General features: G+C 41.0%; 1 protein-coding gene across 1 annotated transcript in view; it reads right to left on the bottom strand.

The window, feature by feature from the left end:
- Positions 1-11063, bottom strand: part of brsk2a (BR serine/threonine kinase 2a) — a 216293-nt gene extending 205230 nt beyond the window's left edge. Inside the window, exon 1 of the mRNA XM_053642392.1 lies at positions 10489-11063. Within this exon, the coding sequence (XP_053498367.1) occupies positions 10489-10582 (94 nt within the window). The 5' untranslated portion in view covers positions 10583-11063. The remainder of the gene's footprint in view (positions 1-10488) is intronic.
- Positions 11064-13648: the final 2585 nt, after the last annotated feature.

Here is a 13648-nt window from a genome sequence, read left to right as displayed (position 1 = left end):
AACATCCAGCATCCAGAGAGACTCCAGGCACGGTGAAGACACAAGGGAGTTTTATTACATTCTCAAGAACGAATGTCCTAAATCTCGGTCTAAATGAGTTTGGATATCCATCTGTGCTTATCTAGTGGCTGGTTTCTCAGTGCTGTGAGATGACTTCACTTTAAATGCATTAGCAAGTAAATTAGCCACACTATGGAAAGCATTCCCATGACAGGGAACAGACCATATATCATCCAGCAATACAGAATAAAACAAAACAACAAAACAGTTAACCAGTGCTGCATGGAACTGGAAAAGCTTTGTGGATACAACTTGCTTGACTCGTTCATTCATTTGCTTTTTCCTGTTCAGGTTTGCAATGGATCCAGAATCTGTCCCAAGAATATTGTGGGACACCGTTTGTTTATTTATTTATTTACTGTTACATTTATATAGAGCTTTTCTAGACACTCAAAGCGCTTTAGATAGTATGGGGGGGGTGTCTCCTCAACCACCACCGTTCCATCACAGGGAATCAGGCACATACACATTCACACCTAGAGCTAACCCACTGACCGGCATGTTTTTAGGAGGAAACCAGAGAACCTTCAGGATCGAACCAAGGACCCTAGAGGTGTGAGGCAGCAACACTACCTACAGGAGCCATATTTTAGATTTCCATTATTTAAATCTATTATTATATTTACTTATGATAAGTAGACATGAAATGTTCCATATATTTCCTTTCCTTTATTCTCATTGGTTCTCAGGATGTACAAGTTTTGGGAGAACACAATCTTTTGACTGTAATCGATTACGGTATGTTAGTAAACAAATACGTTGTTGAAAAAATGTGGTAAAGCAAGTGGATTGTATTGTCATATGACTGGCAGAAATTTGAAACTTGACTGAGTCAGAAGAATAAATAAAGACAACTGATATTTCATGGACCTCAGAGTTGTGAGTATTTCGCAAAGAAGAGAAGAACTAAGATACGCATCAAAACTTGTACACTAACTTTAAAACAATCACATGTCCCATACACTACCCACTGTGCCACCATACACTTTTCTCAAAATCTTTTAATACATCGAGTGTTCTTCCCTTTCTCTTTCCAAATTTTGACTCTCTCGGAAATCAGATATTGAGGAATATGATAAGCTTCATAGGAATATTAATCCTCAATTCACAGTATAACTGTTCATGATTACTGCCAAAAAAGCAATTTTGTGCCTTTTGGAAACATTTTGCTGAAATTTCATTTGTAGGTTTTGGTTGACATTAAATGTCAAATAATACCAAATCAGGATTAGTGAGGGCTATATTGCACACTCAACGAGAAGAAAAGCCATTCAATCTTACTTGCACAGATCTGGGAGTGAACTCATTTGCTTAATGAGAATTTAATGAAAAAAAATGTTCTCTTCCACTGACCACCTTTCCCTGTCCAATTCAAAAAACATATTGCCAAACCAATCAGAATTAGCAGTGTTCTTCCAAACTCCATCCAAAATTCAAGATGCGGTTTAGGCACCTTAGACAGAAGCCACTTCAGAGAAAGTCAGTATGAAAGTCCAGACGAGGGAATGCTCCAGATTGGACCTGAAAGATGCAGCCAAGCATTGCATGTAACAAACTCAAAGTCATTGAGCATGATCAAACCTTGTCATTAGCATATCCACATTCAGGGTGGGGGAAGCAAAAAATAAAAAAAAATCAACAACTTAATGCGGAGAAGCAACAAGCAGCACAGCCTGGTGAGAGCACAGCAAATAAACATTTGATAGGGTTCAAATTGAGAGAAATTGACCGTGGCAGCCCCTTCGTTCTGCAACAATTCTGCCAGTTTTCCTTCTGGTGTCAGAAAAAGCAGCAGGGCAACATGAATTTGTGACATGGTGCATTATACCCTAAACAGAATCCAAAACGACCTGCCCAAACTTTAAACAGATACTGGCATTTCATACTGAACTAGGGCCAGGTTTAGGAACAGAAAACAAACGACATTCGTTTTCTGCAAAATTACAGCTAAAACGATAATCACAATTGTTTTTGTCCAATATTGCAGTCAACATTATTGGTCATTCAGCCAGAAAATTGGAAGAAGAAAAAGAAAAAAGAAAAACCTTCTCTCACAGTCTACGTTATACTGTACACATGATTCTGTGACTCAATATAGTCCCATTGAGTGGACATTTTAAATGCTAAATTTAAAGATAATTACACTTAAAATAATAAACACGTCACCATGGTATACAAACAAACAGGCAAATAAAATGTTTACCCCTATTTGTCACAAGGATTGAGATTTAATGCTCTGGAACCAATAAACATTTAACATTATCCAGTTAGCTCTAAAAAATAGCTTTTTTGGGGATTGTTGCAGCCAAAAATGTTCGATTTTGCTCCTGCTTTTTTTTTTTTTTAATTTGCAATGCAACTTTTTTTTTTTTGCTTTTTTTTGCGGAAAACTACTTGAATTGACTGAAACTGCAAGTGCACAAAATTGTTCTGCATGCTCTTTCACAGTGATGTTTTTTGGTTTAGGAGTCCTTTTAGCTGTGCTCATGTATGACACATGTGAATCGAATTCGGCTTTGTGATGACGAATCACACAAGTGTCTTGGCCCAAATCTGCAATTGCAAGCTCCTCTTGATACTGCAGAGTTTTGCTTGATTTGCATTAATTTGCTTGATTTTGCATTAACATTTGAAGACATTTTCATATAAAAAAACTTAAAGAATATTTTTACTTAATATATATTGATTACAATTTAGATTTGTTCATTTGAAAAAAAATGGGTAAATTAAATACTTAGAGTAATGTCCAATCTAATACGTCGCTAATGATGATCTCAACAGTGTTTCATACAGGATTTACTGCAATATCCATATTATATAGTCATATTACTGAGCACAAATTCATTTTTCAATTTCTGCTTTGTTTTTTTGTACGTGTGTAACACTGACTGGAAGCACAGAGGCACTCTACCACAGAAATCAGAGATGGAGAGGAAGTCAGCAGTGTACTGCATTTCTTAAAGGACAAAACTGGAGGAAAAAAAGAAAGAAAAAAAAAGGATACCGAATTATCCGATCCCACCCCAACCCAGCACAATCCCCACCCATGTGTAATCTCTGAAGTATAACACAGTCCAGACATGACAGAGCACCAGGGTGGAGTCCTCACACTTCACCCTACTCTCAGTGCATCCTCTCTTCCCTGCTGCTCCATACGCACTGTGTAGTCGTCACTCTGCAGTCGTACCCTCAGCTATGACCTCGCTACTACACCATGCAGAACAGAGGCCCTTCACCACATCACAAACCACCAGCATTATTCCAAACACACTCTGCCTCGTGTTCAAATTGGAATATTCGTGAGAGTTAATGAGCAGATACTCAGATAATCGCTAGAAGACTAAAAGAAAAAAAATTGTCTTTATGTAATCATTTTTCCACTTGAAATAAAATGTGCACATCATGATGTATTTGTCAGATGCAATATAGAGAAATAATGAACAAAATGAATAAATGTGAAACAAAAGCGTTACTAGATGTCAGCGCAATATTTCAGACTTCCACCCTACTGTAAAAACATGTGCTCTGGTGTTGATTACAATTCAACCCTCATGAAAGTTATCACGTCCACAGATCTCATTGAATCTCATTGGATTATTAAATGCCTCGCACTCTGGGACTGGGTCTGGAGTTTACATGTCCTGGTTGAGCTTTGGGGGTTTCCTCCGGGTACTCTGGTTTCCTCCCTTAGTCCAAAGACATGCATTGTAGGCTGACTGGTATTTGATTGTGCCCTGTGATGGGTTGGCATCCCATCCAGGGTGTCCCCTGTCTTGTGTCTAGAGTTCCCTGGGATAGTCTCCGGGTGTAGGATAAGCGGTACGGAAAATGGATGGACGGATGGATATTTTCTCACAGGTTTCATGCAGCTGTACAGCGTAACAAAAATCCGAGCTGTCATTTCAGCATTCAGATACTGGTGCCTCAAATGGGTATTTAAGTACACAGTCACACCTTTACTTTCACATTTATTCTGCTCCACCTAACACACCAAGTTGAGCTGCTGAAGCCAGGCAAATGTCCATCGCTGCCTGGTAAGGTAGCACGGAAAAGCATGTTAGAAAGCACGCACTTGACTAGGTGCTTCACCCAGCGATGATGTTACATCGTTAACCACAGCCTTCTCGAGCTCATGTCAGCTAATAAATTAGGAGCCTCACATGCCATGAGTGGAATAAGAATGCGCAGTCTTGCAAATGAATATCAAGGAAAATAATGATTACAGGAACCTTAACATCTGAATGAACCGTAGGCTGAAAAAGAATAGACTTTCTCTGGCAGTGTACTTCACATCAGCTCACATGAGCTGCCCTAACCACCCGAGAGTACTGATTTCTCCCCAGTGCATTCATCATCATCCAATCCGAAATGAAATGGTATGGATCTGTACCGCTGGAACAGCTGTAAGAGGTTTTATTGATCCGACTCACTGATCGGCAGTTATTACTCATAGTCAAATTAAAAACTGCCTCCATGCAGAGACAGGGAGCTGAAACCTAAACCTGAGCTTTCTGATACAAAATGCGTTGGTTTTTAGTTTGTTTGGGGTTTTTTTTCCAAGACCAAACGTATCATAACTCATAGCCAGGTACAAGACCGAATACAAAAAATACAGACATATTCCTATTGGACAGTCAAATAAAAATAGTGCTAGGAAACTCAGACTCGACTGTTAAATTACACATTATTAATCTAATCTACAAATTGTAGACACCGTTTTTGGCAGATTGGTGAACCTCTGCCCATCTTTACTTCTGAAAGACTCTGCCTCTCTAAGATGCTCTTTTTATACCCAATCATGTCACTGACCTGTTGCCAATCAACCTCCAGCTGTTTCTTTTCAGTAACACTTACTTTTCCAGCCTTTTGTTGTCCCCGTCCCAACTTTTTTTGAGACGTATTGCGGCCATCAAATTCAAAATTACCTCTTTTTTTTTTTTTCCTTAAAATGGTACATTTCCTCAGTTTAAACATTAGACATGTTTTCAATGTTCTATTGTGAATAACATATGGCTTTATAGGAGATTTGCAAAACATTGCATTCTGTTTTTATTTACATTTTACACAGCATCCCAACTTTTTTGGAATCGGGGTTGTATTTGCTAATTAACCACGTTTGTAATCTATTTATTATTAGTCTTTGATTATGTGAAGGGTCGGCATTACAAGCTCCTGAGGATGAGGTGTTACTATAGAAACGGGCAGTGGTGGCTCAAGAGTTAAGACTCTGGGTTACTGATCAGAAGGGCAGGGGTTCAAGCCCCATCATCGCCCAGCTTTTGGGTCCTTAACCTTCTTAACAACTTCCTAACAAGCTGGGATATGTGAAGAAAATTATTTCAGTGTGCTGTAAAAGTGAAATTAATTTAGGAAATGAATCAATGCCTTCTGACCTGAGAATTCAAAAACACTATATGCAGTATTTTAGGACAGTATCGTTGTTATATGTGCTTTATCATACAACCTGACATTATAATGGGAATTTTTTGTACATTCTTTAACAAAAAAAAAAATGGACTAAAACTAAGCCCTCAGTCTAATTCTCTTAATTAATTATTTTAATTTGCTTATTAATTCTCTAGATTATATGTATATGTACAGTATATTTGTATATGCATATTTCTGTTAACATACTTTATTGCACTTTTGGGTTGCAAAAATGAATCTCTTTATATGGGATATATTTATATGAAAGGAAAAAAAAAAAACGCCCAATATTATTAATTAATAAATAAAGACTACAAGATTTTGCCTTGCTTGCTTCTTCAGCAATTAAATCAAAACCCTACCTTGCCCGAATAAACCGTCTAGACAAACAAAGTTGTCACGGAAGACCCAGGCTGGCTTTACTTTCAGAGAGCCACATGGAGTTAATTGCTCTTGAGGGAGCCTCCTGCAGAATCTCCTGCACTGAAGCACAGCCACTGTATCAGAGCTTCAGCTCCAGCACGAGCAAGAAGCAGCCATGCAGGACTCAATAAGCCCTTACTACAAGCGCCGCTGCACATGGACAGGGAAAAGGGGGAAAATCCAAAGATGGCAGAAGTAGTCATTTTTATGGCGTCGGTGCTTACACGAGGCTTGCCGAATTGCTTGTGCTGGTTAATTTTATGATTGCAGATAAGCTAGATAGGCTTCTACCCAAAACAGTAATATGCTGTTAATTTACTGACAAGGCACGCACACAACACACAAGCATCAGCAGGATTTTGCTTTCTGTGCGTGTGTGTAAATTCAAATTTACCATTATTATCCAATGGTATGCTTATATATTTAAAAAAAAAAAAAAAAAAAAAAACATACAACATATGATGCTCTCAGGCAATTTCCTCCTTTCAAGAACCGTGCACACTAAACCTTACATTCATCCTCAGATTCACAGAGAATCCAACAGTAAGGAGAATAAAATCTGAGCGTGAGAGCATATAACGATTTGTATATATAACAATCAGAACGAATTAAAGCACCTGCACACACTTTCTATAGAAATACATAATGCACAGTGCATATATTGAAGGATTTGATGGTACATACCGTACAATCAAAGCAAATGAAAGTGTGAGCAGGAGTGTGGAGTATGAGAGGAAAAGAAACTGGCAGTAAAGTAATGCCATATGGTAAAGCTGGGTCACATGAGACTGGAGTTCCCAGCAACGTACTGTGACAATTAAGGCCAACAACAATCGGTTAGTGGCTCGTGCTCATTTGATGCAACCTGTGATTAAAGCAACATTCACAGTAGGTATGCTAAAATGGACTTCTAACAGAGTCGGCCAACATTTCGTTTTATTAAAAATGATTACCTAGCAACTGAAGACAACAGATTTACAGCGTGTCATGCAGGTGCCACGGGGTGTTTTTGTACAATAGGCAGGCTGACGCTTTTTTCGTTTTTGTTTCGGTGTTTCCAACTTTAGGTTGAATTTCAGTGATATGTTAAATATATGCACAATGCTCAATGTGGGAAAGACTGGAGAGACTTTTATTTTTAGGCATTTAACAATAAACAGTGGAATTTGTGTTCCTGCTGCCTCTTGATCCATGTGAGAGAGATTTTAGCATGGGAGATTACAGACATGCTGTAGGACTTTAATCACATAATGACATCATTGTTTGACACCGGAGATCGGCCCAGGCCAACCGCTATATACTATTAAAATTTTTTTTAAAAACAACTCTACAGTACACACCCAGAGTCAGTCTGTAAACCATGCTCTATGATCTGCTCTCACACATGCACAATCACATAACTATAAGCCACATACTGTTTTTAAAGGTTTGTCATGTGGAGTGTGTGACATTTGTCATGTGTATTTGGCTACCATGTGCTATATGTATGTATAGGCGAGGACATACACAGAAATAGATAGTGTGGGTACAGGGACAGGTGCATAGCCAAAGTGTCAGTCACAGTCACACCCACAGTCCTCTGTCTATGCATCCGTGTTTTACTGCTCTAAGCTCCTGACATGCTACAACACTGGAGATCCGCAATGGTTCAATAAGTGTGGCTTCGGGGTTTGCTGAGGACTAGTCAGTCCGAACAGGATTTGTTTTGTTCTGTGATTGTTGCGGCCAAAAATGCTTGATTTTGCCATGGCTTTTTTTCTGCGAAATTTGTGATACAATTTGCAGAGTTTTATGCCTCTTCTTTTTTTGCGGGAAACTACTTGAATTGGCGAAATTTCAAGTGCACAAAATTGTTTTACACGCTCTTTCACAGTGACTACGTTTACATGGACAGCAGTAATCTAATTATTACCCTTATTCTGAATAAGACAATATTCTAAATAGACAATAATCGATTTTAGAATATTCCTGTCATATTCCCGTTTTACATGTTATAGAACAGAGATCAATTAACGGCACACGTCATTACGTTCCCACACCACGCCGTCTGATGTTCCTCCAGAATTTCACGTATTGACATACAGTTGGTCTTCGTTATGGTACCATATACAGCTTTGGGTGTTTTTATTTTTAATTTTACGAAAGCTTCAAGTGCAGTTAATTATTTGTCATGCTGCACGTGCAAATAGAAGACTGCTTGAAGCCATGGGCTGCGTCCCAAACCGCGTACTTACCTGCTGTATAGTAGCTGTAATACATGTATCTCGCCTACTATATAGCAGGTAAGTACTTGGCTTGGGACGCAGCCGTGCTCTCTTGTTTACCGCTAAACGGTTGAGCACTGCCGTGTGTGTACGTGTCCTGTCGCAAAATGTGGTGAAAACTCCCACACGACCTTAATAGTGTAATTAGGGTTTTTACATGTCTTTAATGCACTTCGATAATGTGACTAAAACAGGAATACTCCACATGTCTTAATTTGATTTGTGTTTACTTCGAGTATGACTTTAATCGGATTAAAGTCATCAATAATCGCTGTTTACATGCTAGTTTCTTAATCAGAGTATCGTCTTAATCGGGTTAATATCGGATTATTGTTGTCCATGTAAACGTACCGAGTGATGTTTGTTGGTAAATGAGACCTTTTAGCTGTATTCATATTCGACACACATGAATCGAAGGGGGCTTCGATTGTGATGATGACACATGACACATCTTGGACCAAATCTTCTGAAAATCTGCTATCTGTCATTTCGAACAAATGCAAGCTCCTCCAAATATTGCGGCGTTTGACTGATTCTGCGTTAATTTCTGCAACCGCAAAATTGCGAAATCCTGGAGGGACTGACTAGACTCGTTCTAGTACAGGTATGACTTTTGATTTTCAAACTCAAATCTTAGGACTTCACGGCGAAAGTTTGATCTGAATTGAGCTAATAATGCAATGTGGTTGTATCCGCGAGAAGACAATCATCTTAGTAATATCTTAATATGCACATTAAATAATAAAGAGATATCTGTGTAATCGATCACACTAGATTTCTGTGCATGCAAGCTTTTGCACTCAACTGTAACCCACTGAATTAAGAAGCTTTGCTTGTATTTTCTCATTTGTAAGTCGCTTTGGATAAAAGTGTCTGCTAAATGAATAAGAAGCTACTTAAACAGCAGAGAATTTAATGACGGTAAACCACAAGATCTTAAACTGTATGGTCCATGGGAAAGCACTTAAACGTAAAGTGCGAGTAAACCCTAGGACCATGATTGAAAACCACTTAGATTGGCGTTTTTGATTTTTCCAGCTCGCCACACCGTGGAACTGTGGATTATGTGCTCTCTTGGTGGCTTGATGAGATGAGAGAGAGCAAAAATGTGTGTAAAAAGTGCAAAAGTGTGAATTCTCTGGGGAGCACAAGAACTGTTTTGGGAATCACTAACTCTGTGACCTGAAGTGCACTCCAGTTTCAGTAATGGTTAAGAAGACCTGGATGTCCTGGTGCAGGGAAACCACCAAACTCCAACACCAGAGAGAACCTTACATTAGATTAAGTCAGTGTTTTTCAGTCCTGCTTGTGAAGCCATCCTGCACTACACATTCGGATGATTTCCCAGCACTAAAGCACCACATTTAACATCATGACAACCTTCTTAATTTGAGGAGCTGAGTCAAGCATGTTAGAGCAGCAAAAACAGTAAAATATTGGAAACACAGTAAATTAGGAAACGCAGAGATATGTTCTCCAGTAACAGCATGTAAGAAAGCGGTGATGAATGAATGACGTGTACCAGAACCTCCAGTAAAGACACCCCAGAAAAAAGCCAGCCCTTATTTCTCTCTGCCTCACTCCAGCCCTGGTCTCGCCTGGTGATCTGAGGCCAAATCTAAGCACCAGAGAGGACAGATGGAGAACCCTGCCTTCTCCCATGCGGGGCCACCGGACAACAGCCCGGAGTGTTGCATCACTTTTCAGCTCTCGCAAGGTCACAATGACTAATCCAGTCCAGATTTCGTCCAACGTGACCACAGCACATAGGACAGATTAGACGATGTGGCAGTCTCACCATCCCGATACACACAAGCAGCATGGCAACAAGGTAACGTGAACCGTTTCATGTGCAACTAAGGACCAGGAAGGTGTTGATCATATAGGATAGGGAGACTGGATTTGCATTTTAAAGCATTCTGTCAATCTGAGGCATGGTGTAAAATAATAATAATAATAATAATAATAATAATAATAATAAAGAACAAGAGCAAGTTGCAATTCATCATCCCATTTAAGGGCTGCGTGCCTGGGCTGGGCTTATACATCCTAACACACATATATATACACATTTGCACAAGGAAAAGATTAAAGGCAACACATAAATACCTTTACATTTGCCTCTAATAAATAAAACCAGAAGCGGGTCAGACTGTCCTCCACTTGCATGGTTGTTAATTTAGTAGTCTAAAGGGTAAAAAAGGCTACACCTTGGTACTGATGATCGAGGGAACTAAAATAAAGTTTTCAGTTTGAATGCGATTAAGAGGAAAAGAGAACTGCTGTTTGGATGAGATGAGGTATAAGGACAAACCTGTCTGTCCTTTCCCCAGCGTCTTTTCCAAGCGGTACGGTCCCACGTAATTGGCATGCTGGGCGGCACTGTTCTCTTTCCCGGACGTGGACATGTTGGTCTTCTAAAAAGAGACAGAGGACAGACAGAGTGATCCTCTTTAATCTCTGATGAGGAGGAGGATGATGGTGGTGGTGGTGGTGTCCTATTCCCGGTTCCGCTGCCTGCCTCCTCCCGTCACACTCTCTCTCTCTCTCTCTCTCTCTTCAAGGATAGTTTTTGTTGTTGTTATTGTTTTTGTTTTTAAGCAATGAACTCAGTGCGTCGTTGTGTCTCCAGTCTCCTTGGCAGCAGTAGCAGTAGCAGGAACAGGAAGAGCTGCAGCAGGTGAGCGGAGTGTTTATGGTCCGAGGAGCATTGTGTAAGTGTCTGATCTCTCGCCTCCTCTCGGCTGCTGAGACTGTGGCTCTGAGAGCAGCCGGTCTCCAGCGCAAAGGGTGGTGGGAACTGCCGCATCGCTGGACCACGATTGGACGAGGAGTTCACCAATTACAGAGCGGCTGTACATGATTGACACGTGAGCGCACCAATCAGTGGGATTGTCTCATTGCCGCAAAACACGAGTTGCTGGTGCAGTGCTGAGGACTTCGGATTAAAGCCGGGTGCACACTGTGCGCTTTTTAATAGTCCTTTGCGACTGTTGCTTGTCAGATTGTACAGATATGATCCCCGCTGTAAACCATGTCACACTGTAGGATCTCAGCTGTCATTAATGTCCGACAGTCAGGACGCACGCAAGAAGACTGTAGGGAGTAGGAGAAGCCACACTACAGGACCGTGCCTCAAATCTTCTGACACGAAGAGTTTAATCAGAGAAAAAATCTGATCGCAACGGCCATTAATCAACTGTCGGGAAACATGTCGGAGAACATGTCGAGGGAACATGTTGGAGAACATGTAGAGGGAACATGTCGAGGGAACATGTTGGAGAACATGTAGAGGGAACATGTTGGAGAACATGTAGAGGGAACATGTCGAGGGAACATGTTGGAGAACATGTCGAGGGAACATGTTGGAGAACATGTAGAGGGAACATGTTGGAGAACATGTAGAGGGAACATGTTGGAGAACATGTAGAGGGAACATGTCGAGGGAACATGTTGGAGAACATGTCGAGGGAACATGTTGGAGAACATGTCGAGGGAACATGTTGGAGAACATGTAGAGGGAACATGTCGAGGGAACATGTTGGAGAACATGTAGAGGGAACATGTCGAGGGAACATGTTGGAGAACATGTAGAGGGAACATGTCGAGGGAACATGTTGGAGAACATGTAGAGGGAACATGTTGGAGAACATGTAGAGGGAACATGTTGGAGAACATGTCGAGTGAACATGTCGAGTGAACATGTTGAGAGAACATGTTGAGGGAACTTGTCAGGGAACTGTAGTCAGAGACTACAGATTTTGGCCTAGGATTATAAGAATCTTTTAGGATTCTCAAAACTTGTCTCAAGCTGGGTTCACACTGTACGATTTCGGCCAAAATTTGGTCGTCTGAGACAAATTTTGAGAATCCTAAAAGATTCCTATAATCCTAGGCCAAAATCTGTAGTCTCTGATCGCTAGTTCCCCGACATGTTCCCCGACGTGTTCCCCGACAGCCGATTAATGGCCAGTGCGATCAAATTTTTTCTCTGATTAAATTCTGCCAGTGTCAGAAGATTTGAGGCACGGTCCTGTAGAGTGGCTTCTCCTTCTCCTTACAGTCTTCTTGCATGCGTCTTGACTGTTGTACAGTGGGACATTAATGACAGCTGAGATCCTACAGTGTGACGTGGCTTACAGCGGGGATCATGTTCGTACAGTCTGACAAGCAACAGTCACAAAGGACTATTAAAAAGCGCACAGTGTGCACCCGGTTTCAGACGACCAAATCGTAGCCAAAATCATACCGTGTGAACCCGGCTTTACACGTAAGGAGAGTGTGAATAAAATATTAAGCCTTTTCGCTTTAACCAGTGGGTTTATTGATGGTCACATTAAAACAGGAAGCTTAAAACAGATGTAAAATAGAGGGAGTTAGAAGAGAGGATACTTAAAAGGGCACAATTCAAAGCAATAGGCATAAAACAGTTGAGAAAGAGAGAGAGAGAGAGAGAGAGAGAGAGAGCAGTAAAATGTGCAGAAGAAATGTACAGTACTATTCAAACGTTGGGGATATGTTGGCTTAGTGGCTAGCACACTTGCCTTGCACCTCTGGGGTTGGAATTCGAATTTGAGTTTGCATGTTCTCCCTGTGCTTCAGGGGATTCCCCCGGGCACTCCGGTTTCCTCCCCCAGTCCAAGGACATGTGTTGTAGGCTGATTGGCATTTCCACATTGTCTGTAGTTTGTGATTGTTCCGTGCGATGGGTTGGCACCCCGTCCAGGGTGTCCCCTACCTTATAACCAGAGTTTCCTGACGTAGGCTCCAGGCTCCCTCTGTGTAGGATAAGCGGTATAGAAAATGGATGGATTATTCAAACATATCAGCTACTGTAAACTACACTCTAACACTAGTGGTATTAAGAATATTAATAACAACACCATACCACTCTAAATACTTCAGAGTTTATTCATCCATTCATTTTCAGTAACTGCTTTAGCCTGGTTAGGGTTACATTCAATCCACAGCCTCAATTGGGCACAACACAGAAACACACCTTGGATGTGATGGCAGTCCATCACAGGGCACCACTCACACACCCTTCACACCTAGGAGTAATTTAACATCACACAGACAGTAAGCTGAGATCAGGATCAAACCAGGGACCAGGGACTGTGGAGCTGTGAGACAGCAACGCTAACCACTGCACCACTGTGCAATAATACCATCCAATGAATCCAGCTCGCTTCTCCATATAGAGCATCTGCTCAAACTTTTCTCACCCGGAAATTAGCTCTACCCCCAGGAAGATCTGCATTTTTCTCTTTAAAAAGCATACAGTGTAGACTGGGCCGGATTATCCAATGGCCATTATGGGCACAGGCCCAGGGGCCTACAAGACACTGTGCCCAGGGGCCTCTGAATTCTTCATCCGGGCCTGAGTTTAGAGTGGCAGGGTCAGTTGGGGAAAGACAGCCACTATTGGCCTCTCAGAGAGCTATAAAAAGGACACACTGCTTTTTTCGGCAGAA

The sequence above is a fragment of the Ictalurus furcatus genome, chromosome 14, assembly GCF_023375685.1.
Source record: "Ictalurus furcatus strain D&B chromosome 14, Billie_1.0, whole genome shotgun sequence".
Lineage (NCBI taxonomy): Eukaryota > Metazoa > Chordata > Actinopteri > Siluriformes > Ictaluridae > Ictalurus > Ictalurus furcatus.
Note: the sequence above shows the minus strand (reverse complement) of the source record. Positions and strands in the feature narration are given on the sequence as shown.